This window comes from Mus pahari, chromosome 2, assembly GCF_900095145.1.
Source record: "Mus pahari chromosome 2, PAHARI_EIJ_v1.1, whole genome shotgun sequence".
Taxonomy (NCBI): domain Eukaryota; kingdom Metazoa; phylum Chordata; class Mammalia; order Rodentia; family Muridae; genus Mus; species Mus pahari.
Window position 1 is genome coordinate 60,170,713 of NC_034591.1, and position 27,439 is coordinate 60,198,151.

General features: G+C 37.7%; 1 protein-coding gene across 1 annotated transcript in view; it reads left to right on the forward strand.

Moving 5' to 3' along the window:
• Mgam2 (maltase-glucoamylase 2 (putative)) overlaps positions 1 to 27,439 on the forward strand; it is an 85,657-nt gene that overhangs the window by 23,781 nt on the left and 34,437 nt on the right. The window contains exons 12-33 of the mRNA XM_021191203.1: positions 337 to 450; positions 1,239 to 1,326; positions 2,701 to 2,818; positions 5,809 to 5,980; positions 6,473 to 6,589; positions 9,867 to 10,021; positions 10,167 to 10,251; positions 11,150 to 11,206; positions 12,299 to 12,423; positions 13,205 to 13,293; positions 14,030 to 14,079; positions 15,519 to 15,686; positions 16,747 to 16,902; positions 17,396 to 17,629; positions 18,535 to 18,680; positions 19,846 to 20,014; positions 20,891 to 20,987; positions 21,418 to 21,530; positions 22,168 to 22,293; positions 23,758 to 23,886; positions 25,928 to 26,035; positions 27,356 to 27,418. Of these exons, the coding sequence (XP_021046862.1) occupies positions 337 to 450; positions 1,239 to 1,326; positions 2,701 to 2,818; positions 5,809 to 5,980; positions 6,473 to 6,589; positions 9,867 to 10,021; positions 10,167 to 10,251; positions 11,150 to 11,206; positions 12,299 to 12,423; positions 13,205 to 13,293; positions 14,030 to 14,079; positions 15,519 to 15,686; positions 16,747 to 16,902; positions 17,396 to 17,629; positions 18,535 to 18,680; positions 19,846 to 20,014; positions 20,891 to 20,987; positions 21,418 to 21,530; positions 22,168 to 22,293; positions 23,758 to 23,886; positions 25,928 to 26,035; positions 27,356 to 27,418 (2,679 nt within the window). The remainder of the gene's footprint in view (positions 1 to 336; positions 451 to 1,238; positions 1,327 to 2,700; positions 2,819 to 5,808; positions 5,981 to 6,472; positions 6,590 to 9,866; positions 10,022 to 10,166; positions 10,252 to 11,149; positions 11,207 to 12,298; positions 12,424 to 13,204; positions 13,294 to 14,029; positions 14,080 to 15,518; positions 15,687 to 16,746; positions 16,903 to 17,395; positions 17,630 to 18,534; positions 18,681 to 19,845; positions 20,015 to 20,890; positions 20,988 to 21,417; positions 21,531 to 22,167; positions 22,294 to 23,757; positions 23,887 to 25,927; positions 26,036 to 27,355; positions 27,419 to 27,439) is intronic.

Here is a 27,439-nt window from a genome sequence, read left to right on the forward strand (position 1 = left end):
TCTCTCTCTCTCTCTCTCTCTCTCTCTCTCTCTCTCTCTCTCTCTCACTAAAAAAGGGAAATATTTGTTGGCATCAAGACCTCCCAAACCTATGACATCACATAGGTGACAGCTGAAAGTTTACATTTTTAAGGAGTTATCCAGTTGACCTTTCTTCTTCTTCCTTTGGATCCTTGCATGTATTATACTGATTATTTGGAGTTTGCTGGCAGAATGAAAAATCTGACTCTAAATAATAAGCAATATGAGTTTTCTGGTGAAAGAAATAGTGGTGTCTGATCAATGACCAGCTGAACCCTCACATGTACTGCTATTGCCTTGCTATTTGTTCTACAGGGTTATGCAGGAGAGTCAGTCTTTCCGGACTTTACCAATCCAGCCTCTATTGCATGGTGGACTCAGCAGGTCACCCAATTTTACAGCAGTCTGAAGTTTGATGGTGTGTGGATTGTAAGTTATCATTCCAGATGTGAATACCCATTGGAAGTGGACATGCCAAAATTTCATGTGGAGGTTGACATTGATCTATAACAGTATGATTATTTTACTCCATGCCAAGTATATACCTGGAAAATTGGGGTCCTAAAACTCTATGTTCTTATTCTACATTTGCTACCAACTGGTTGTTCCATTTGATAAAGTCCTTGCTTTTTCAAAGAATTCCATTTTTTCTTTATTAACTCAGTTTCAACTTAAAATATAGCAACATTAAATGTGATGATTGGTGTATTTATAGCATTAGTTCATTAAGATGTAGTCATATGGGACTTTGTGGCTTTCATTGTGGACAATGGGAAGGTTTCTTTGAAAACTTCAGCAATGTTCTTTAATTGTTCCTCTGTGGAATATGAGACAGAGAAAGTAAAAAGAGAAAAATATTCTGTCCTTAGTTTTTAGAATACAATCAAACAGCAGCATTGGCAATAAAATCTTTCTAGTTTATAAGGAAAAGATCAGCCCTTGAAATCATTCATCTTAATTAGTAGATTAAATAAACTTATAAAAGTTAAAACATCTTCAATGTCATTTGGAACTGTGTTATAACTTCAGGGGAATTTGACCCAAATTACTTATTTTTATAAAAATGAAACAGAGGCCAAGGAAAGCTGCAAAGGTTATTTAAAACATGAAACCAGCTAAGAGGAAATCCGTATATCCTGGCTTTCAGTTATAAGCACTTCCTTTCCAGCTCGCTTTATACCAATCCATTTTCTATCTTGTGTGTTTTGTCTCTGAAGGAAATGGATGAACTAGCCACAGTTCCCCAAGGCGCCAATGATAACAAGTGCGAGTCAAACAACTTGAACTCTCCTCCCTTCACTCCCAGTAAGTTTTGTTGTCCCTCCATGCAGGACCTAGACACACAAGATGGAGTAAGTTTCTTATTTATGTCCTCCATATTTCTTTGCCAGAATCTTGCCTCATAGGCACACACCAACTTCTAAATAAGTTAATCTTTGCATCAAGGCCTTGAGTTTCTAGAATACTATGGAGTAGACAGACATCTAGACAGTCTTTAACAATGTTCTTCTGTTTGTCCATCCTTTATATATCTCTGAAACTAAGGTTTAGCTGCTTCTCAGCTCCCTTTTGGTTACTAAAGGGGTGTTGATTTTTGTGTGTGTATGTGAGTTTAAACCATTTAAATGTTTGCAAAGTCTTTGTTATCCTTACCTCACAGCTTCCTTCTTCTCTACTTGGTCTGGGTCTCCTACCTCTTTTATTGCCATTCTAGATCCGTTTATCATTTTTGTTTCTTAATCTCTTAATATTATTCTTGGTGAGTCTCCTGTTTCTGTTTTTCTTTATAAAGTCCCATTGAATCACTGTCTGGTTGCTCAGACATACACTTCATTCTGTCCCCACAGTCATTTGTTCATTCACATGAGACTAAAATATTAACTCCTAACTGAGCCACTTCTAATGATTTTATTGTTACACACTACATGTTAGCATGACAATGGTACAGATGTGACTACTTCTGGCCTTAGGAAAATTTTAGTATTCTTCCCACAATTAACATAGTTGTGATTCTCACAAACTGCAAGAAATAAAATTTTCACCACAGCTTATCATCCAGTTAAATTTCCTGCTCTAAAAATTTTTTTTCAACATGGTTGATGGGGAAGTTTTAATCTTAATTTGTTCCTTGTCACACCTCTTCCTAAAGTTATACTTCCTAGTAAGAACCTACACGGAGTAAGATACCAGGTGTGCATGCTCAGAGAGGAGAGAGAAAATGAGTATAAAACATGCAGCATTCTAGCTTTAAAAAAAAAGAAAAAAGAAAAGCCACACTGTGGATTCTCAACGTTCTCATGAAAATATCTAATGTCGCATGACTTCTACTTTTAAAAAAGCTGTGATGTAAAAGTGAATGTGCCCCTATGCACATCAGTCATCCCCAGACATTGCGCATGCATTTCTCTTAGGTTATGTATGTGCAGATAGAGAGGAGGTGCTTCATTGTGCAGGTTACTCAGATGCCTTCACTTACCACCATCCTTTGTGAGTTCCAGGGACTCACAGCTGGCTCAATGTAGACCTGATGTAGAAACAGTAAAGAATAACATTTAAAACATGAAAAGGGTTTTGTCAGGGGATTGGTAAAGGAATAATAACGAGGAAAAGGAATTGATGTCTACTTAGTTGCAGTTGTTTGATGGGAGAATTACCCCCACTGCTCTGTGTTTTCTCTAGGCATCCTGAATGGCTCTCTATTGGTAGGAACCCTCTGCATGGACACAGAGTTCTACTCAGGTCTTCACTATGACGTCCATAGCTTGTATGGCTACACCATGGCAAGAGCCACAAACTTGTAAGACTTTGGTTGTTTACCTGGTTCTAGATTTGGGGAGGTGGGAGATGGAATGTGGGAGATAACAAGTAGATGGCATTCTAATAAATATGTTGTTCAAATATTTTTTGTAAGTATACAAAATTGGCATATAGTAGTACTAAAGGTATATAACATTTGGTTTTCTGTGTAAGTTTAATTTTGATTGGTTTATGATTAAGGTAAACTGCCATTTCAGTGACATTCATGGGCAATAAAATGTAAGGCAGTTGGAGACTACAATGGAAAAACAGCCATGGTGCCATTACTGAATGCATAAAGGTCACCACAGAGTTTAGTAATTTTTTTTTATTTTGTGTTTTTTTTTTTTAATTCAAGTTTAACTGAGTTGTCTTACTTTCATCTAACAATATGCTATGTATCAGCCTTCTTCCTTATCTCTGTTCAGTTCTCTTCTCTGAGTGTACACACACACACACACATACACACACACACACATACACACACACACACACACACACACGCATGCACGCACATTCACACACACATACACACTCATGTACTCATGTACTCACACATACATACTCACACACTCACTCTCTCACATACAGACTCAAACACTCACACTCACACACACATACTCATTCACACTCACAAACACATACTCCCACACACACACATACACACTCACACACTCACTCACTCACACTCTCACACTCACACACATTTCAGAGGACTGTGGTTCATGAAGCCATGTTAAATAGCTCATAATTACCTATAACTTCAATTCTAGGGGATCCTGGCCTCCAGGGACAATTGCATCCAAACATACACATGAGAGAGAGAGAGAGAGAGAGAGAGAGAGAGAGAGAGAGAGAGAGAGAGAGAGAGAGAGAGAGAGAGAGAGAGAGAGAGAGAGAGAGGAGAGGGGGGCACAGATACACCCATGTAATGTATATGCATATATCCCTAAGTATCTTCTAGCCTGCTCCCTTTGCAGTGTCTCACAGTGTAGTGCCAATCACATAGCACTGCTTACTTGTTCAAACTATCCACCGCACTCTGACTGATCATTTTAAATTCTGTGTCTCTGTTAGTAATGCATTGTTAACTCTCAGAATCTCACATGATAACCTTCACATCATCTTTAATTTTTTTCTGAAAATTTAGAAATCATTTTGTTTCTACTTTTGAAAATTTATTATTATCACCTCTTACTCATTTACAATCACCTTTTAATTAAAGTCCTCACCATTTTTCTCATTACTGACTACTCATTTACTTACCTCTCTGGCTTTAAACTATCTCTAAATAATCTTATTTTCTACCAACTCAAAGTGGTGTTCAAGGGCAGGCAACACCAGCATCTCCTGGGAAGATGTAAAGTTCAGCATCCTGAGTCTCAATTTGAAACCTGGGAATGAAAACAGACTTTTACCAACATCTCAAAATATATATCCTTTTCCTCATAGATGCTTGTGTCTAAAAAAGAGGGTTGAGACACAGAGTGACTAAGTCACACACATCAGGGGATGTTGAGAAGGAAAAGGGTTTCAGATTGTTTCACTGCCAGTGTCCCTGTGTGATAAAAGTGCTATAAAAGCATAATTGGTTTGGTTAATATATTCTAGTATATTCTAAAAGCTGTGGTTAATTGTTTAAAGGTAATTGTGACTCATGGACCAAAGTGCCTTTCTGACATCCCTGGGCTTGGAGGAATGGGCTAAATTTCTAGAAAACAGTAGAGGTAAACGGACCTTGACCTTTGGGTATGAGGTAGTGTTGGATTTAAAAAGTAAATGTTTGGGCAAATCTTAGTTACTTCCTCACACCGGTCTGTTGTTGCTCCGAAGTCAAAAGTTTTCATTCAGTGACCTAGCACAGGAGAACTGGAAGCATGGATCTAATGAAGGCTTAGCTCAGACTTAAGTGGAAGAATAGTTTGTGGACAACCAGCAGTGTGCTAGACTGAATGAAAATTATCTCTTTCTCTGGGATGAAAGGAGGCAGATTTTCTCAGAGCTCAAGAAAGGATGATTTAAAGGGCAGACGCAGATAGGGGAGGAAGAGAAATAGAAAGTTCTCTGAAACAATTTTTTTTTTCCTAAAATGTGTGTTCTCTAATCCATGCTGCATAAAGGCCTTCTCTGACCTGTGACCTCTTAGTTGCATGCCCAATCCTGTTTCAGTTTCACTTTGTGTAGGAGCTTACTGGTGATTCACGGTGCAATAAAGATAATGAGGATAAACTGTCATGCAGTACACACCAAAACAGAACCTGAGCCTGGGCCAGGGTTATTATGTGAAGCAGGATTCTAAGCCAGGCCACAAGGTCTGGACGAAAGGGCGCAAGAGACAAAGCAAAACAAAACCCTCAAAACACTGTGGTTAGAGTAGGGGGGGCCGCAGTCTAGCTTACTGTGGCATATGACAACTAGTGTCCCCCAAAACAGCTGGAACAAAATCAGATCCAACAAGATGTAGAATTCATTTTTATTGCTTCATGTTAAACTAAATATAAGCTATCTCCAAATCTAAAAAAAAAAAAAAAAAAAAACCAAACCATTCTTTCTAGGTCAGGTCTAAGGGTGAGGCCACAGGTGTGCAGTATAATAAAGCATGGCATGTGAAATTGTTGCTTTCAGCTTATAATAAGCTTATAGAATAAAACACTGCTTTGAACTTACAATAAAAAAGGATGGAGAATTCATTAAAAACAACACCAAACAAAAACAAACAAACAACAAACCTGTAATCAGGAGTACAGGAACTCAGAAAAATTTCTTCACAGCCTGGAACTGATCCACATTATCTTATAGAAGATGGTAAGCCTCACACAGAAGTGAGGAGAAAGTCTTAAAAATGGCCAACTTCTTAGCAAATCTAGTTTTTGATATTTGTTTTTGTTGCTTCCCATTTGGTTGAAAAATCCATTGCTGCCCCTGGTTTAAACTGAATCCTAGATAGTCACAGATCGCCTCACATACAACTGGCTGTAATTTTTTTTTCAGGGCCCTGAATGATGTCTTCCTTTCCAAGAGGAACTTTGTCTTATCGCGGTCTACTTTTGCTGGGTCTGGCAAGTTTGCTGGTCATTGGCTGGGAAACAATGCAGCCACCTGGGATGATCTCAGATGGTCCATCCCCAGCATCCTTGAGTTTAATCTGTTTGGCATCCCCCTGGTAAGCCTCATTTCCAACCTTGGTCCTTTGCTACTATTTCTAAAACCATTCTTTCAGGTGTCTGATAGGCTTAGGCACATGTTTCAGTGTCTATGTTTTGGCAAAATCAATTTCTATGTGTGCTATAAGGTAGTTCTGAAGACAGAATGATATAAATGTTAGCACTGGTGTATCTTCCATAGAGTCTCTGTCAGTAGGAGAGAATTACAATGAATCAAATGTATGAGTATAAGAAAAAAAAATCCTGTCGGGAGTATGAGATCAGAGACTGAATGATGAGGTCAAAACAAGCACCCTATCTTGTCAGTTTGCCTAGTATATCCTATAATGAGCATCTTCTTGTTTCTCTCATTTGGCTTGGGCTTGCTCTGGGACTTTGGGATCTTTTAAGCATTAAATAATATCAGTAAAAGTTCTCTTTTCTTCTCTAGACAATAATACAGCCAATGATTTTTGCCTTTATAGTAATAATTTGTTTGCATGTACGTTCAGGTTGGAGCCAACATCTGTGGTTATAGAAACAATGTCACAGAAGAACTCTGCACAAGGTGGATGCAACTTGGAGCATTTTACCCACTATCCAGGAATCACAATGGTCCTGAGTACAGGGTGAGTTCCTCCAAGGGAAGTGGTAGGACGTCCGTGGATAATATCTACTTATTTTCAAAGAGGGGCCTATCTACTGTCCTTTTGCTTCTCGAGAGTAGGTAAATTTTGAATGACACATCTAAAAGGCAGAGTGTACAGATGAAAATTTGAGAAGGATGGATATTTCTATGTTGAGTTGCTGTCAAAAACGCATCCACAAAGGTGGAAGAACTTTTGGCATATCTTCTATGCTGGTAGTGGGGCATGGTGGCACAGGCCTGTAAATCCCAGCACTCAACTAACAGAGGTGAGAGGATTGCTGTTCTTTTCAGTCTAGTCTGGTTTGCATAAGAAGACCTGTTTAAAACAAACTAAGTTAGCACATGTGATGCCCTAAATTCGATACTACTACCACAACCAACAAAATCTATAGTGCTTCAATTGTTTGTCATAACTTTATAGAACATAGGACATTAGGAGATCAGTTTTATACTAATATAAAATTATTAAAATAACTTAGATTAATATGTTAATCTCTATATTAACACTAATATTAATATACTTAATGTAAAGAAGATCACTCATAAACAAGGGAGAAAGATTATGGAGGGGAATGTCAGTGATATAAAATGTTTTTTTATCTTGTTTTTTTTAATCTTGAAAAGTTTGGAAGACCATCCCTCTGTTGCTTTCCATGATTCATTCTATCATTATTCCTTTTATCTAAAATAATACTTTTAATGGGAAAGTCTACAGAAGTAATTTAAAGTCCCTCTTAAGGTTTTTATAATGCAAGAGCAACAAGTAAACTAATTTTCTTTTCTTTTAATAAAATAAGCTGCAATTGAAATATTTTAAACTGGGTGGCTTTGGTTTTAATAAACTCACTAAAACAGCCTGTAACAAATGAATAAAATGCTTGCTGCACAAATGTGAGGAGCAGACTTAGGAAAACCAGAACCCTGGTAAAAGCTTGGCAGGTGTGGCAGTGGCCTGCCATTAAAACATCCCAGAGAGAGAGAGAGAATCCTCAAAATCAGCAGGCTAGATAGACTATCTTGAATTATTGAGTTCCAGCTCAGCAAGAGATCCTGCCTCAATAAATAAGTGTACCAAGGAAGACAATCAACATCAACTTTGCACCTCCAAACTCACACCTAAGCAATTGTGTGTGTGTGTGTGTGTGTGTATGTGTGTGTGCGTATGTTGGCTAGTTTTATGTCAACTTGACACAAACTAGAGACATATTGGAAGATACACCTCGATCGAGAAAAAATACTACCACGACCTATAGACAAGATTTTGGTGCATTTTCTGATTCATAATTGATATAGGATGTAAGAAGACCCAGATCGCTATGGGTGTTACTACCCATGGGTCCTGGATGCTCCAAGAGATGAAGTTGAGTTAGCCATGAGAGGCAAATAAGAGGGATTTATCCATAATCTCAGTTAATCCATCAATTCCTGCCTCAAGGTTCTCGATTTGAGTTCCTGCCCTGAGTTCCTACCTTGATGTCTTTTGGTGATAGACTGTGTCACGGAAGTGTACGTAAATAAACCCTTTGCTTCCCAAGTTGCTTATGGTTATGGTGTTTTATCATTGCAATTAAAAGTCCTAACTCAGACAAAAAAATATAACCACATACTTAAGAATATGTATACAATATACACACATTCATATCTCTCTCTCTCTCTCTCNCNCACACACACACAAATATATATATATATATATATATAAACTTTTTTTTTAAATGCAGCTCTTTTGAGTAAGTTCATGATCATTTTGAACTGGTTCTTGCCTTTGTGCAATGAAATGTCTTTCTTTTCTGGGAGGATGCAGAGTCAATTTTCAAAGTATTTTATTCTTGTGTTCTTTTATTCATTTGTGATTTGGAAAGTTATGACCATTTCTGAAGGTGAGTGGGGACAGGGAATGTAGACAGTGTTCACAAAGCCTGTCTTGTCAATGCTCACGTAGATAGTAGATAACAACACTCAGCTCACTAGGTGACCAGGATAAAGAGCTAGTTAAGATAAAGAACTCTGTATGCCTTTTTAAATTGAAATTTGGAAGGTAAAACAAATAGGGGTCATGTAACATATATTTTGTGTGCTTTAATATATTCATAGCATTATTATTTAGCTAGTTTCAGTGTAAGGAATTTGAAGTTAGACTATATCCCATTCTTTTTTAGCAAGCATTCAAAACTCAGCTTATACTTTGCCACACCTAAAGTTGCATATTAAATTTTTAGAATATAAAATATGTATTAGAATTTATATATAACCACATAAAACAAATGAGGTAACTAATCAAAACAATATTTTGCATTGATTCAGTCTTATGATTTGCACTTAAGTAAATCATCAGTCAATTAGATAGAGTAGGATTCTTCAGGCTTCAAAATATCTCAGTGTTCCAGGCACCACAACATCCAGTAGATCTCTAGATTTTCTCAGCTGGAATCCAGTTGAGGGATGCCCAAACCCACCATTTTCTGCTGTGTTTATCCTCAGTGGTTTCATGAACCCTACATTAGGATCATAAAATGACTGTATTTGGGAAGGAGTTGGGCCTCTTATAAAGAAAAGAAAAGGAATAGATTCACACAATTTTTTCCAAATGAAAACCAGATATCTCTGCTGAAGTGTTCTTTGTTTGCTTTTTTGATAAAATTTTCACAAATCTGTCCTTATTATCTTTTTACAAGTTTTATTAATATACCAAGGTCCATACAAAGGCCATTTTCTTTGGTATGTGAAAAATGAAACTAACTGTAATGGTTAAAACAATCCCAGAGGAAAGTACACAAAAAGCTTAAAAATTGCAAATTTACAAATGTCCAGAGGAAAGAAAAGGTTTGGAATGTAGATCCCAGTTAGGTAATGCAACAAAAGTAAATGGATTTCTAAATTGTAAAACTAAGTTTAAATCAAATGATTGTTGTTGTTACCTCTAAAGTGAAGTATAAAATGTCTCAGATATACACTGAGGTGTCTTTGAAGAGATTAGATCCCCTTTGGCTCTTTTACATCTGTTGAAACCCTTAAGGTATCTTCTTGTCACCTAGGACTGCTCTAGTCTGGCCTCAGAAGACTGAGTGAAGTGCAAACTACTTGCTTGCACATCACTGGAAAAGTTATGTTATCTTTGAGATTTTCAGCTATAAAACAAAGTAAACAACTACATTCTGAAAATATTTCATCCTTCTCCAAACCAAAGAACATAACTCTTTATATGAGGAAACTGTGTACCACAACAGAAATATTCACTAATTGCTTCCATTTCCTTCTAGGATCAGGACCCTGCTGCCTTTGGCCCTAACTCTCTGCTATTGCAATCATCAAGACATTATTTGAACATCCGCTATACCTTACTGCCCTATCTCTACACCCTCTTCTACCGAGCTCACACACTGGGAGAGACAGTAGCAAGACCCCTGGTACATGAGTGAGTTTCTAGGACAAGGCTCCCCTTCAGATCACAAACTACCTTCACTTTGCAAGTGTAACAAGGTCTATTAAGACATGCAATGGGTGGCTTCTTCCTTTTGGAAATTGCACTCACTTGATTCTGTGTGTGCTCTGTTTTATAGATTCTATCAGGACCCAGCAACATGGGCTGTGCATGAGCAGTTCTTATGGGGGCCCGGACTCCTCATCACACCTGTGTTGTATGAAGTATGTTTGTAACTTGAATAATGGGATGGGATGTTACAGTTGTCCTCGTAGCTTTATAGCTAAGTATATGTGATTATACTTAAGTCTAAATATAAATATAAATAATACAAATATAAATGAGAACAATTATGAGTGTTTGGAAAATAAGAATTCTTGGTTCCAATGATGCATCAACTAAAACAGTTTCTATTTTGTAAGATTACATTTAAATCTATATTCTTAGGCATGTGGCCATACAATGACATGGACTTGTCCCTTGGTGTGTGTACGTCTGTGTATGTGGGCTGAGCGTGTTGATAACTTCTCATTCTGAGGGGTTGGGATGACAGAATAGGTGTGCAAAGGAGGAATAGGGGAAAATAGAGTATAGGAAGATACAACCGTGGGCAAGGGTGAGAAGTTAGGTGTTGGGGAAAGATTGTTACTATACTGATTATCTTGTTTGAAAGCATTGCAAAGATTGCAAGCCAGAAAAAGAGAGATTGATAACAAAGGCTCTTTGAGCTGGTGATGTCTCAATTATGTCTAATCAACAAGTGACTTTGCTCCCCTGTGGATGTGGTTGGCTTAGTCTACTCTGAACTAATGGATAGTGAAACTCTGAACATGAATTTCTCTGCTTCTAGAAAATGCATAAAAACAGAAACCAAATGAACATAGTTTCTAGGTACAGCATGGCTTTGAATAAAAGGTTTGGCCTTTCTGGGTTCCCGTGTTTTACTGGTATAATAGAAGGATTTCAAATGGCTCTTAGGATTATTCAGATAGCCGTGGGCAACCATGTGGAGGTGATCTTTAAACAGTAAAGAGGTGTGTGTGTGTGTGTGTGTGTGTGTGTGTGTGCGCATGCATGCGTGTACACACACGCTAATATTGCTTACTGACTTTATTTTCTTAGGGCACGGACCAAGTGAAAGCCTATATCCCAGATGCTATCTGGTATGACTATGAGACGGTAAGTGAAGTGGTTTCTAGAAGAGAATAGTGCTCCCAAAAGGCTTGGGAGTTTGTGGTAAGATAACCCAAGGCTTTACAATCACTTGATTATGGGTAACGTTTTGAGCCATCTTAGTCCATTCAGTATGGGATAATAAAAACCTTCACACTTGATAATTTATACACAACAGCTCTTTATTGCCCTTAGTCCTTGGAGACTGTAAAGTCCGAGTCAAGGTCTTCCCGACTTCACCAATGATAACTTCTCCCTGAGCTTTCATCACTCAATCACTGGTCCAGAGGAATCACTTCTTCGTAGTATCACACACAGTATTAGGTTCCAGCACATGCATTTTAGAGGGACATTGACCTTCATGTCACAGTAGAAGCAGTTTCTAATATCTGCAATAGGTTTATTGAATCTCACTGTGTCGGTCATCTCAGTCTGACTGCTTTGCCGATAATTGGGACTAATCACTTCATTAGCTGTTGCCTGTGGAAAGTAGACAATTCAAGCTCTGTGTTGAAATCACAATAAGTCAGTCAACTTTCTGTTATTATAACAAATATCCAAGATAACAATGTTATAAGGAGAAAAGTTCTCTATATTTTTGCCTTTGATCTCCAAAGCTCTAGTCTTTGGTTCTATTACTTTGGGCTGGTGTCAGACTATTTGGGGAAGGTATAAGAAGGAACAAAACCTCATGGACAGAAAGTGACAGACAGTAAAAGGAAGGAAGAGATCGGAGCCTTACAATTCCCACTGAGCACACACGTTTAATAACTTAAAAGCTCATGCTAAGCTCCACCCTTGAAGTTTCTAATAGCTCTCAATACCATTGGGTCAGGGACCAGGCCTTTAACACATACGATAGTAGAGGACAGCCAAGATGCAAACTATAGCACACCACGGTATGGTGAGGCAGACAAGGTGGTTAGGTTGGTGTCTCGGATCTGCTCTCTGCTACACATATACCTTGGGGGAAGTTGCCTCACTTTGGAGATTCCCCATCTTCTTGTCTCTAAAGTAAAGCTGACTGAACCTGAGGATCTTCAGGGGTTTTCCTGGCTGCAGTCTCCTATCTGGCCTGTTTTCCTTTTGTTGCTTTAGGGACTGGCTATCCAAGCAAGGAAACAATTTATAGACATGCCATTACCAAGTGACAGGATAGGACTTCACCTTCGAGGTGGATACATATTTCCCACCCAGGAGCCAAACAGAACCACAGAGGCCAGGTAAGTTCCAGTGTCTTATTACTACTCTGAAGCCTAGTGAGGCTTCATGGGGGAGACAAGCAAGGACCAAGAGTACATGGGCCAAATGAAAGACCACTACTGTCAGCAATCTTCTCCTTCCAAGGCTGGCCCCAAATTGTCTTTAGAGTGATAAACATAGTGTCACTTTCTTTCTCATTTTTTTGTATTTTGTCTATTTGGATTAAATCAGATGATAGGAACAATTAAAATAATCTTCATGAGAATTTCCCTATGGTCAGACATTATCTTAAGGTGTATCTGCCAATACATGAGAAGAATTTAGTTGGAGGCAAAAGTCAATATTGTTTGGAGTTTCAGGGCTCAGAGTCTGGGGAATTCCAGTTCAAACTCTGGCCTGACAACATCCTACATGTGTTAGCGTTGGACAGTGTGTCTGTGTCCACACTTGCTACTGGAAAACTGGAGAGGATGATGACCTCACCTTTGTGAGGGTTAACCGAATTGATATAAAGGACAGTATCTGGAGCACACTCACAAGAGTGTCTGTCACAGGGTCTAATCAGCTTTGTTAAAATGATCACAAACCCACCTCACCCCACCGTTGTTCTTACATCCTCTCTTTTCCACATTCTGCTACTTTTTCCATACCGTGTTTTCACAAAATGCTAATATCTACTCAATGTCTGGGATAGACTCTGGAGGATACACCCCTAGGCATCAAGGGGTAGATCCATCAAGGGCCAAATTCATCTGTTTCTGCCTTTGTTCACTGTCTGAAACTCGGAATTGTTCTCCTCAGCCGGAAGAATCCCTTGGGACTCATCATTGCTTTGGATTATAAGCGAGAGGCTAAGGGCCAGCTGTACTGGGATGATGGCGTGTCTAAAGGTAGATTTTCCCATTGATCATAGCGGTGGTTCTTAGTAAGAATTCATCACCAAAGACTTTGCAGTGAGGCACCAGATCCATAGTTAGGGATATATTTTAGTATCATAGAAAATTTTAGTATCTTGGAAAATTAAAACTCATTATAAAAGTTCCATTATCTAAGGACAATGAATTAAAATAGATTTCACATGTAAACCTTATGTGTTATTGACATGGCCAAAGTATGAATAGTATTGCGTTTGATTCTTTACTGCATATCACCATTCACATCAAGTAATACCTTTTTGTTATTAGCTTAGCAAGACACTATTTCAGTTACCATTGAGAAAGATATATGTGATGTAGGTCTTTTGTACTGTAAAATGTGACATGACTGTAGGAGAGAAGCTTTTAGGATTAATAGAACTAGAATTTGTAAATATTCCATACCTATTTTTATGCTTCATGCAAAGCACTTAGAGATTAATATGCCATAAGCTTTGACCTTGAAAAGTTCACAGATCAAGATAGAGAACCATAAGGAACATTAAAATATTTTAAATGCTAGCAAGTCAATCTATAGAGTGCCATGAGACTTCAGAGGAAGTTGTCTATTGAGGTTCTACATAGATTGACAAACATGGGCTTTTGGTTGAGAAGAACTGTATACAGAAGAATTCAAACAAGGAGGATGTGATTCCATAATTTCATTGTCTTCCATAGTAATAGTATATATACATTACTTCATCTCTTCCAGGCACAATGTCTGAAAGAAAGTACATTCTCTATGATTTATCTGTTACATCTGTAAGTACTGTGTTCATAGAATATATATTTAATGTTCCTAGTTCCTTTTGTTTTAAGGTTTTAGTGTTCTACATGTGTTTTTATTCATGCCTAAGTCATAAGTTAGTGCATTTTTTTATAATGTAAGAAACATCTGGACTACTTTCCAGAGTGTCTGGCTATTTTATATTTTAACCACTAATAAATAAGTGATGCTGTTTTTCTACATAATTACTTGCATTTGAAGCTTTCCATATTTTTCATTTTACACATCCTATGTGGCAATTTCTTGTGACAGTAATTTGTTTTATTATTTATTCAATGTCTAATCATATTGAAATCTTTGCATATGTCTACCTATCTCTTTTATATTACATTGCATAAAATATCACATTTTTGTCTATGTTCTGACTAGAGGGTTTTGGCATTAGTTAGCAGCTCATTTTTAATATCTATACTTCTTTAAGCATGTGCTTTTCAAACACTTTCTTCTGTATATAGGCTTTTCTTTTCTTCTTAAAGACTTTTATAGAGCAAATACTGAAATTTGGGTATGCCCGATTTATTGTTATTTTCTTTCCTGGACTATACCTTTCGTTGCCATGTTTAAGAACTCTCCCTGGTCTTAGAACCTTACTGTTCTCTGATGCTTAATCCCCCCAAAGAAGTGTTATTATCTATATCTATTTTATTACTTAGGATCAATTTTAACTAATTCATATATGTTAGACTCAGGTCAAAGTTCAACTTTTTGCCTCTATAAGTCCAGATACCCCAGCACCTTTTTGAAACAGCTCCCTCCTCCTCTGTATTGCTTTTAAAATTCTTGCAAATACCACTGGAGCCTTTTTATACTCTGTATACTTAGCAAAATGTGCTACTTTCCCTCGGAGTGTAGCCCCGTCTACTTCTGGGTTTGCTCTGCTTTGCTAATTTTTAACTCTGTTTCTGTAAATAAGTCATTTAATTTATCCATGAATTACTTTCATCTTTAAAAATGGAGATTTCAACTTCATAGTTTGCTGAGTCATACAGATGGGATAATATATGCAAGATACTTAGAATAGTGTCTGGCATTCATGAAATTTAGCTTTTATCATTAATACTAAGTTAAAAATTACTGTAGAACGTGTGTGTGTGTGTGTGTGTGTGTGTGTGTGTGTGTGTGTGCCACTTGGGTTTTGTGTAAGCTTGGGTCTCTTTCTTTGCTTTGTAACTACTGAAACTTTATATAAGTTGGGATGATATTTTCTGAGCAATAAAATTTGAAAAGAAACACTTACCCAACTTACCCAAAAGAGGAGAGTGCTGGTGTCTGAGTCAACACCTGCCCTAGGGGCAGTCATTGACCAACTTAGAAAAGAAAATGAACTTAGATAATAAAAACAGATAAAAAGACATCATGGGGATGCTGAATGTGTATATTAAATCTCTAAAATGACTTTCTCCCTCCTCCCCAGAATCGCTTACAGGCAAAAATTATAAATAATAGTTATGTGGATCCCAATGACATCATGTTCACAAACATCAGAATCTTGGGGATGGACAAAGAACCAACTGATTGCAATGTTTTATTGAATAACAATATCATCCCCATTTCAAGCTACGACTACAATGCTTCAGCAAAGGTGAGAGATCATTCTATCTGCGGGACTCTGGCTGAAAGCTTTGTCCTGGGATTCTGATAGCTTTCTCTCCTTTGCCTTTGTGGGTTTGGATAGTCACAGAGACAATTCTTTTCTTGGGACAGCCGTCCTGTCATAGAAGAAGTGTGTGCATGCAACTATGAATCCTTCCTCATATTGGCATTGAAACTTTAAAGAAGATAACAAGAATTAGTGCCCTAATAGAAGTTCTTTTCTGCTAATTTAAAACTAGATAAGATGTCCTCTGATGGAATGGTAAAAATGAGGTTCTGGGGTCCTTGCAGTTTGTCCCTTGTTGAAGTTAGAACCACCCTGAGACGCAGTTGATACTTTTCCTTGCTGCAGTTGCTATAAGCTTTTTTCATGCTCTCACATAAAATATAAGTGGGAAATAGTCTGACTTAGTTATCATTGTGTGATTCCCTTACTTAATGAACTAATATAGAGAATTATATTTATTGACTTACTCATTTAATTCCTGAGAAGTTCATTATTTCTTAGGCAAGCTGTCTTCCACCAGAAAATACATATAGGACAGGATAGGAACAAAACTTCTAGGACTAAGCACAATGAGGTACTGATACTGGTTATTTTCTCCCCATTGTAAGATCTTAGGCATGCTATTAAATCTATATCATGGAGACAACCACAATACTCATAGCTCTGGATCACTCTACAGAGTTAGCACACATACAGCATTCTGTAATACAATTACAGAATTGTAATATGATTGTCACACTGCTTGGTTTCTATGCAATAGGTGCTCAATAAAACTGAGCTCTTGATTACTGTCATCATTAGTCTCATTAACAAGCATCACACTAAAAGGATAACATGTTTAAACCGATAGATATACTGTGATCCTGCTCCACATTACATACATTCATGGTGGCTCTGAAAGGTTAGGAATTAAGCAAGTTCCAAGTATTGTGGGTGGTACTAGAGAAAGAGCTTAGTCCCGACTTCCACACCATCAGCCAAGGACAATATCTCTATAGCTCCGAGTAACCTGGTTTGTCACTGGAGTCTTCTCTTTCCCTAGATATTGATCATTAGTAACCTCACAGAACTGAAACTGGGACAAAATTTCGCCATTGAGTGGAAACTTGTAGTCAGTGACCTGGAGAAGTTTAACTGCTTCCCTGAGGATCCTGCAGTATCCGAGGAAAGCTGCAAGCAGCGGGGTTGCCTCTGGGAGGTAATGACCACAATGACCAGGAAGCTGTAAAAATTTTACAGCGGGTAGCTGAACTTTGAAGAGGTTGAGGACTTGATTGCCATTCTAAGGGTGTGCTGATGTGCATTTCATGAACTCCACGTGATAGGTGATCAATATGTTTCTCTCAGATACACTGTATCTTAAAACTCCTGCCATTCTAATCACTGCTTTAACTATGCCATCTCCTAAGTGTGTTTTTGCATGTGTCTGCATTCTCCCTCCTAATAAATACACTAATCATATTGAATTAAAGCACATCTTAATGACTTCATATTAACTTGATCATCTGCAAAGATGTTATCTTTAACGTGTCATATGCACACTACTCGGGCTTAAAACTTATCTTTTTTTTGTGGGGAGCAATTCAACCCACTTCTTTTGAAGTTCACTCTGTGTTAACTGGCTCCTTCAGTAATTAGAGTCTCAAAATTGTAGTGTAGAAGTTCACCAAGAATTCTTCCCACTGTTCCAGCAAGCAACGACTCCTGGAGTACCTACCTGTTTCTACGACACCATTCCCCAGTATGCTGCCAGTAACATTCAATACCAACCCAAAGGCATCACCATGGACCTGACCCTCCTAGAAAACTCAACATCTGCCCGGGCAGCAGCAGCTCCAAGAGTTGTCTCTGATCCTCTTTCTGGAAAGATCAGCTCTCTTAAACTGAGTGTGACTTACCATACAGAAAATATGCTGCAGGTCAAGGTAATCCTCACATGGTGATTGCTGATTCTTTTCTTGTTTGTAATCCTTCTCTCATGTATTATATCTCCCTAACTATAGTTTCCCCACCCTCCTCCCCTCCCAACCCCTCCCTTTCACCCCCTGTCACCCCCATATCCACCCCTCCTCTTCCTTCTCACTTTCCCTTCAAAAGAGAGCAGGCCTCCCAGAGATATCAGCCAAATATGGCATTGCAAGTTACAATAAGTCTAGGCACATACTCTCATATCAAGACTGGATGCTGAAGCAACCCAGTAGGAGGAAAAGGTCCCAAAGCAGGAGAAAAAGTCAGAGACAGTCCTCACTCCCACTGTTAGGAGTACCACAAGAACATCACGTTCTTCATACAGATGTTTTTAATTCAAGGCTTCATACAGATGACGACATTGAAAGACTGTTATGGCCCAGCACGAAATATGTGCCTTTAATCCCAATAGTCAATAGGCAGAGATAGGTGGATCTCTATGGAAATGGGTCTGTTGGCCTGAATAGCAAGTTTCAGGCCATCCAAAGATACACTGAGACTCTCAGAAATGAACAGACAGACAGACAGACAGACAGACAGACAGACAATGAATGCAATAGCCTATCTTACAGATACAGAAGCAGATTTGAGAAGTGAAGATCAGAGAGGAGTAGACGGCTAGTCAGGATAGGAACTTAAACCCACCACAGTTTTGCATCTTCTCTTAGGATCGGTTTTCTGCATCACACATGTCATTAAAACCCATCCCCCCCCCCCGAGAAGCATGATTCTGCTTGGTGAGAACCACACAGGAGAGATTCTAGTTTACTCCCGACAGTTTTAGCAGTTTCTGTAGTAGGCACTGTTAACCTGTATCAGCATCAGTGGAAGATCCTCATAAACTCCTTTTTCCCCTTCCCAGATTTACAGTACCAGCAACAAAAGGTATGAGGTCCCAGTACCTCTGACCATCCCACTTGGCACCTCTGAGAACTTCCTGTATGATGTAAGTGTTAAGACCAACCCATTTGGACTCCAAATTCAACGTAAAAGCTCCGGTACTGTGATGTAAGCTCTGTTTATTTGTTTCTAATCAAAGCAACTGTAGATCTAATTACAATGGTTTCAATTACTACAGGAAAACCGCTAATCCCTGAGACAACATATAATTATGAGCATGTTTGTTGAAGTCAATGTTAATTTCTGTTGATTCTCTAGGAAATTTATTTTTCTATCAGTCATTAACTCAGAAAAAGTAATGAATTTTTTTTTTCATTTTTTGAGACAGGGTTTCTCTGTATAGCCCTGGCTGTCCTAGAACTCACTTTGTAGACCAGGCTGGCCTCAAACTCAGAAATTCGCCTGCCTCTGCCTCCCAAGTGCTGGGATTAAAGGCGTGTGCCACCATGCTTGACTCATGAAAGATTTTTTTTTTTAGTAAGATGTTTTTTGATTTTAGAATAAAAAAAAACCCCTGCTGTTTATTGTAATTGCTAATGAGAACAGAAAGCTACTTAGTAAGCGTTAAGTATGCAAGTGTTGTCAGTCATCAATCAAGCCACCAACCAGGTCTTGTCCTACTGTTGAAGGTCTGAATTTTGCCTGAGAAGCTCACTGACCCATTAGTGATTATCACTTTCATGGGCATGTGTGCATTTTCCTGTGTGGGGCTTTTGTTCATTTGACTGTGTATCCAGTTTTCTCTATTTCTTTCTTCAGGAAATTTCTTGTAAGCTCAAAGAGTTGTTTTAAGAGTTTCACATTTTTCTGTCTCACAGTAGTTTTGGAGACCTCATGCATAGGTTTCCACAGAGTAAGAGACCAGGCTTTAAAAACTGGTCAGAGAAGGATAAATGAGACATGGTCTTTCCTCTCAGTGAACCCACGACCCAGAAAAGGGATTCTCTTACAAATCACAGAATAGAAGTGAAGTTGTGAAAACTTGAAGTTTAATTATGGTCACTGCTATGTGATGGTCATTTCACAGCATTTGAACTTGGATCCAGATAATTGGAGGCTTCCAAATGTGTATTGTGTTTTTCCCAGCCTTATGATTACTGCAGGAAAACCCCTAATCCCTGAGACAACATATAATTATGAGCATGTTTGTTGAAGTCAATATGAATTTCTCTTGATTCTCTAGGAAATTTATTTTTCTACCAGTCATTAACTCAGAAAAAGTAGTGAAAAGTAATGTGTTAGCTTACCATAAAAGTCTGCTTTTTTATTGCAGATGGGATTCTCAACTTCCTGGCTTCGCCTTCAGTGAGATGTTCCTTTCCATTTCAACTCGTCTTCCCTCTCAGTATGTCTATGGCTTTGGGGAAACAGACCATTCATCTTTCAGAAAAAATATGAGTTGGAACACATGGGGAATGTTTGCTCGGGATGAGCCACCATCGGTAAGGACTTGAATAAAATTAGCAATCATGTACTCTTTATCTAAACTTACTCAGATTCTTACTCAATATTCATAAATATTCTCTATTCATCAGCTTCTCTTCACATTAACCAATTATGCTCTCAAATGCACAAGGGTGCGTATCATGTTCCTTTGCTTGCAAAACATTTAATTTCTCTACTTCTGTGGGACGCAAGTTTTGTATATTTTCCAAAAAAAAAAAAAAAAAACAACAAAAAAACAAAAAACAAAAAACAGTGTTTGACTGAAAAAATTTAAAGAGACATGTCTATTTCTGTAATCAAAGCTAAGAGAGATTTATGTAATAGTAAAAGGGGAACAGAGTATAGAAATCACACATTTTTACTGAGGATAGAAGACAAGGTCAAACAAGGCTTTGTGAAGAACATGACAGGTGAATTCATTCACCATTTGCTTTGTGACATGGATATAATTTATTGGAGTTTCTATTTGTAGTTACCTTACTGTATAGAAGTTAGGTCTAATTCTTCCTCCCAGCTCCATGCTCCCAGAAATGAGACTCAGACTCAAAATATATTTTTTAAATACTTTGGCCATATAGCTAGGCTCTTCTCTGACTAGATCATAAGTTAAAATAGTTAAAATAATTCATTTATTTTAACCTTCCTTCTGCCATGTGGCTGGTTACCTGTGCTCAGGTACCATGCGTCCATCTCGTCACACCTTCCTGGGAGGCAACTTTTGTACCTGACTCTATCTTAGAATCCTCTCTGCCTGCTGAATATTCCACTTTCTATTCTCTCTTTTCCTATAGGCCATAGGTTTTTAAATTGACAAGTGATGTATCCATACACTACACAAGATAGTCTCTCTACGCTGTTGTTTTTTCCTACAGTACAAGAAAAATTCCTATGGTGTTCACCCTTATTATATGGTATTGGAAGATGATAATAATGCCCATGGAGTGCTCCTGTTGAACAGCAATGCCATGGGTAAGACAAAGGTGCACACTCATATGCTACCATATACAACTGTGACCATGCTAATGGAGCCAAGGATGTTATTAGAAATAAGGATATTCAAGGGCAAGGAAAATACACAGGCTTTAATTTATTCACCCATTAATTCAAGATTTATGAAATACTCCAGACCATATAGTAAATGTAAAATTTTGGCTATCCATAGCCTCTTATTTTTTGTGAGACTTTAGCTTCTTTTTCATAGGGTGACATATACTATTTGATACTGCATATTTTATTTTAGGCACCTCAGTCTTATTACTTAAGCGAAGACTTTCCAGAGGAGGTGGATATAAAGTAGTGGATATAAAGTAGTGAGGATGAAATGTCCAATTTTATTATAGATTCTCTATCTGTGTAATTTATAGCTTATTACCAATTTGGCTTTTTCCAATCTTTATAGATGTGACACTCCAGCCCACCCCTGCCCTGACATACCGCATCATAGGAGGGATTCTGGACTTCTATATTGTTTTGGGTCCAACACCTGAACTTGTAACTCAACAATACACCCAGGTTGGAAATATATCTATCCACTGACAAACCATCATGTATTTGTTGCATATTGATATCATGTTCTTAACACTAACATAAGATTCTTTTGTTCATTATACTCATGGGTACTCCCATGAAAGGATTGGTATTCTTCTTGAAATCTAAAACAGTTTTTCAAAGAGTTTTTCATATTTCTGCTGGACAGTAGCTTTGTAGATCTCATTCATAGGCTTGCTCACACTGACACACCGGACTTTAGTGCTATGAGGTACTGACACCATATTAAGAACCCACCTCTCTCTTGACCACTTTCTCAGAATTCTATTGTAGAATCTGTAATAAAGAATCACTGCGGAGGTCTCAGGTTTCTGCAGTAATGGCTCAGCAGTATAAAGAAACCTCAACTATAGTGTTTCACCTCCTTGGCTGTTCTAAACTAGACTTCCTGATTTATCTTGAGTGAGAGTTCTCAGAACTCAGTAGAATTAATCAAGCTTCTTCCTTATGAAATCTAGTATGATCTGTTTACTTCACTTAGGATGTTTTCAACTAATATAAACTTTTAAAAATAATTGCGGGGAGTGACATGGTGATTAAGTGAAAGAACACAGCATGTAAGGACGAAATTGTAATAATTGATATTTTATTTTTATTCCAGTTGATTGGTCGGCCAGCCATGACTCCATACTGGGCCTTAGGTTTCCAGCTGAGTCGCTATGGATACAAGAGTGATGCTGAAATTAGCGATTTGTATTCTGCAATGGTCGCAGCAGAGATTCCTTATGTATGACTCTCTCCCTTTGCTTCCGGTTTTTATCTTAATTGTAAAATGAAGATAGGTTCATATAACTTAAAGCTGTGGTTATCTTAGTAAAAGAAAAGTAGCTGTGGAGATAGTCTTTTATGGAATGCTTTACAATTATATATATTATATGCTACCTTTTTGCATGATAAACCTTGATTTGTAAGATTCATGAATAAGAGTTATGTTTGTACCCTTCAGCGGGCATTGGGCTGGATGCAGGGTTCTAGCATTCATTGTCTGCCATTGGAAATATTGCAGTAGCTATGGATTATTCAGGCTATAACAATAAAAACTCAGGAATGGGCACTTTAGAGAAGTGAGAGTATGAAGGAAGCAGTTCCAGATCAGACTTCGCTTTCTTTGAAACATACATGCATACCTTATAATCGAATTCCCCAATTAAATCCCGAGAAAGTAGTTAGGGGCGATCAACAAGCAAACAGATGCATGTGGGATACTTTTCTTCTTATATAATTATCGGTTTTCAAGCACTCTTTCTTGATTTTATATATTTGCTAAAGCTTTGGAGGGAAATTAAGGATTATAAAATGAGAATAAGGTGATATTTTCACTAAAGATGATTTGATACATAGGTATAAACTGTGCTTTTCTCTTTTTAATATACATTTTATGATATACTTGTTAAACAGAGATGAGAAAAATGCAAGAAAATTGCAAGATGAACAAAATTCATGCATTTCACTTATCCACACCATCAATGCTATCAATTCACCAGCTCATGCTTGTCTTAGTTTTGGCTTTTCTACAAGTCTATGCTTCTCCAAATGAGTTTTATCTAGAGTCAGAAGGCAGTGCAGGTGATTATCACTTCAGTCTAAAATGAAATAGCTTGCTTTTTTTTTTTTTCCATCTGAATACTTTACCCCAGTGTTAGTGAGTTTCAAGTGTAGAAACCTCTTTTGAGGCTGTGTACAGGCAGCTATAAAATAAGACCCTTCTAGAGTGAGCAAATTTAGTGAAATTTGCTGTACACACATACATACATACATACACACACACACACACACACACACACACACACACACACACTCGGACAAACAAACAAATAATCAGATCCTGCAGTCCATTATTTAGCCAATGTTTACTCTCTACCTTTGAACATTTCAATCAGCACTTTGATGGGCTCACCAGGTTTGAGATTAGAGGGTTTGGGAGGAAAGGATTTGAGGGAGGGAAAGGAAAGAGGGAACGGTAGTTGAAGAAGCAGATGACGAATGTAGACAAGTGATATGAGAGCGGGAATCAGAGAACAGTCTCAGCATGTGGAACTGAAAAGTCTGTGCAAAGGAGTCTGTTAGAAGTTGGAATTGACAAGGAACCCAGGCTGACTCAGGAAGCAGGGGCGGAGCCTGCAGAGTACCTACTGTACCTGCCGAGTATCTACTGTAGGACCCTGAGCATCTTGCCTGTTGCTTCCTGTAGGATGTTCAGCATGTAGACATTGATTACATGGACCGGAAGCTGGACTTCACCCTCAGCCCCAGCTTCCAAAACCTCGGTGTCCTGATTAATGAAATGAAGACAAATGGCATGAGATTCCTCCTCACTCTGGTGAGTATTATGACAGACTTTTGGTTCCTGTGTTAATGGCTCCAAAATAATTCCACTGGGAGAAAGTGGGTGACAGGTACAAGAAACTTGTACATTTTGGAAATTTCCTGTAACCCCTTAAATATATATCTTTAAAATTTTTAAGCAAATAAACAAAGAAGGAAAGAAAAGTCAAAGTTACAAGAGGTAAAGTATTTTTGTTTTTGTTTTTAGTATATGTCTTTGTGTCTCTGTAATACCACTTATTGATATTTTGCTCTTGCTAAAGACAGAACTGTGTAAAGAAACACTGAATACAGCAAACAGAGTTCTGCACTGCTTCTGGCTGTGCCACGGAGATCCTGCTGTGTCTCAGTCTCATCTCTTCCCAGGGAAGAAGGAATGCTAAAAACTGTCTTGGGCTTGTCCCTGTACAGTTTGGCAAGTTCATTCATCTCCTCTTTGTTCAGTTCATATTTGGGTGGTTATATTGGTGAAATTTTATGGGTGTAGCTTTTGATGTTACTAGGAGACAGGATCTCACAGCAAAACTCAGTATCCTCTAGTTCTTTTATTTTTTCTTAAGGTCTTTCCATCTACTCTTCTGCAATGTTCCCTGAGCCTTGGATGTGGGAGTATTTTGTAGATGTTTTCCCTGGGGAGGGTTTGGAAGGAGGAATGGGAAGGAAAAAATGTTGTAATTAAAATAAAAATCTCAAAAGCACTTGACCCCCCCACACACATATCCATATTGGTATCATCCTTAGAAGTTATGAATCTCAGGACTTCACTGGTTTCATTGACCTCACAAACAGATCTAGAAAGCAAGAATGCTTAGTTATCAGCAAATGCATCTTCTAGCTTCCAAAATTAGAGTATGGCTTTTGTTCAGTTGTTAATTGATGTATTTGTTGAAGGTTGGTGTTTGAAGTTCATTATTGTAGAGTTGTAGGGAGACGATGGCTTACTAAATAAGATAGCATTCTTTTCTTAAGAAATCACTTATTCTAGTGGAGTAAGACAATCAAGAAATAAATATTAAAATATAATTTCAGACAGTGATGTTTTGCTTGACAATTATAAACCAGCATAATATAGAGATGAGCTGGGTCAGTATGAGATGCAGTAGGTAGGCATAGCTACTTTAGTTGTAAGTTGGATCATAGAATAGAATTTTTTTTTGCTTCTCTAAGGGGAATTGCTATTACACAGTGGCAATGTAGTACATAGTCCCTCCGCTCGAAGGTAATATTAGTTCATACTAATCTATCTTACCTTTGGAAGCTGTTTTCCAAATACAACCATGCAAATTTTATGACTAACCATCGGTATTTTCTTTTTTATTGGTTATTTTATTTATTTACATTTCAAATGTTATCTCCCTTCCCAGTTTCACCTCTGCACAACCCCAATGACATACCCTCTGTCCCCTGCTTCTATGAAGGTGCTCCCCCACCCACTTATCCACTCCCACTTCACCGCCCTAGAATTCCCCTATGTTGGGGCATCGAGCCTTCACTGGACAAAGGGCCTCCACTCCCATTGATAAGGCAGTCCTCTGCTACATATGTAGCTGGAGCCATGGATCCTTTCATATGTATGCTTTGGTTGATGGTTTAGTACCTGGGAGCTCTGAGGGTTCCAGTAGGTTGATACTGTTTTAATTCTTTTTTCTCCTGTCCCTCTTCCTTTTTGAATGGATCTATGTGTGATTGGGAAAAAAAAATCACTCTTGTTATGTGCTTAGTTTCTGAAAATCTCCTTTCCAATTCATAAGCTACAGCTCTGGGTAGATATCTATAGGAGAGGAAGTTTTATTTATTGATTAGATTTTTACTCTTTTTGAAAGAGATTGATAAGAATTATGCATTTTCCTTTGGGTACCTGTCACAATGTACTGCACTGTTTTTGGTAATGTACTCACTAAAGACATCTACTTAAAAAAAAAATTAAGATTACTATTGGGCCACTAATTCTTTCTGTACTATGAATTGTCAGTTTTGGTGTGGAAGTTTTTTGGAGATGTTTCATTCATAATTTTGTCTTAAAACTCTTACCATAGGATCCAACCATTTCTGGCAATGAGACACTCTATCTCACATTCACTCGAGGACAGGAAAAGAATGTGTTCATCAAATGGCCTGATTCCAATGACATTGTCTGGGGCAAGGTAAGAAAGATAGCTATATTTTCTTCCTCACTATAAGTTTCTATAAATCCTGTAAATATATGCTGGATAATGAATACATTACAAAAACAAGAGGGAATCTTTCTGATGCTACCTAACACAGCAAGCAGTAGACCCAAAGTTACAGGTGAAATTCTCTAAAACATGGAATGATGTCATTGCTTACAAATAATCCGATATTCCCACCATTCATATTTAACATGAATGTTTTAAAAACCATATTAATAATCCATTAGAGCTCTGAGATCTGTGTCTCTATCACATAAATTTAAAATAAACATTCACTTTTGACCAATAATACTTAAAAATAAAACCCTAACTCTATCTTGTTGTTTTGGATTTTTTCCTATGGCTTCAATCCTCAACCCATATGTATGATATCAATGGTAATTTATGCAGATTCCTGGAACCCAGATGATAGTAGCTCTTATATTCAAACTCCTTTCCTAAATCTATCACACTCTAGTCTATCACCCTAGGCATGTGCTCTCATTTTGAATGCTGCCATCACACCTAATACATTGGAACTTGAGCTTCAAGACATGAGTTGTTATATCTGGCCTCTTTTAAAGCTCTCAGTAACTGGTTTAGATGTGTTATAGGAAGTGCCATTTCCCCCAAGTATTGTATATAAATTATGTAGGAATTTTGTGAGCACTAAGGAAGAAGCAGTATTTCCAGTTGAAATCTCAGAATATATAAATGCTGGAAGAGAGCTAGGCATTAAGTGCTCAATAAGTATACTCTGGTGATTTATCCATGTATATAGTTAATATACTGCTAATTACAAATAAGATTGATTAATACTATAGATTGCTAATGCTACATATACCACTCAACAAGTATTGATACAGCTTGAAAATATTGAGAACAAGCCTAAAGGATTGGAAAGCTTGTATGGAGGAATATGCAATGAGCTAGGAGGGACCCACCCTTGGTCAGGAAGCAAGCCAGAACATCAACCAGTCATTTCTTCAGCATCACATTTCACATTTGCTTGTAAAGAAAAGTTTTTATAGGTAAAAATGGAATAAGACCAGAGCAAAGTAATTATTTGAAATATTATTGTGCAGAAGATACACTTAAAATGATGTTATTTACTTAAGTTCAAAATTTAAAAGATGAAGATGTATGGAGTAATTCAGGACACCCTGGTGAATTCTGTACATTCAGATTTTACAGCTTAACTTATGACAAAGATTGAGGCATGTGTAGAGTTGCTTCCCTTTAGAGTTTTGCATGCAAAACACCTCATGGTCTATGTTCAGTGATTTAAAGGTTTTGATTTTCTTATTTGTCTAGGTGTGGGCAGAGTTGCCCAATGTAAATGTGGATGGATCCCTTGACCATGAGACTCAACTTAAGGTGACATTGAACAGAATTTTT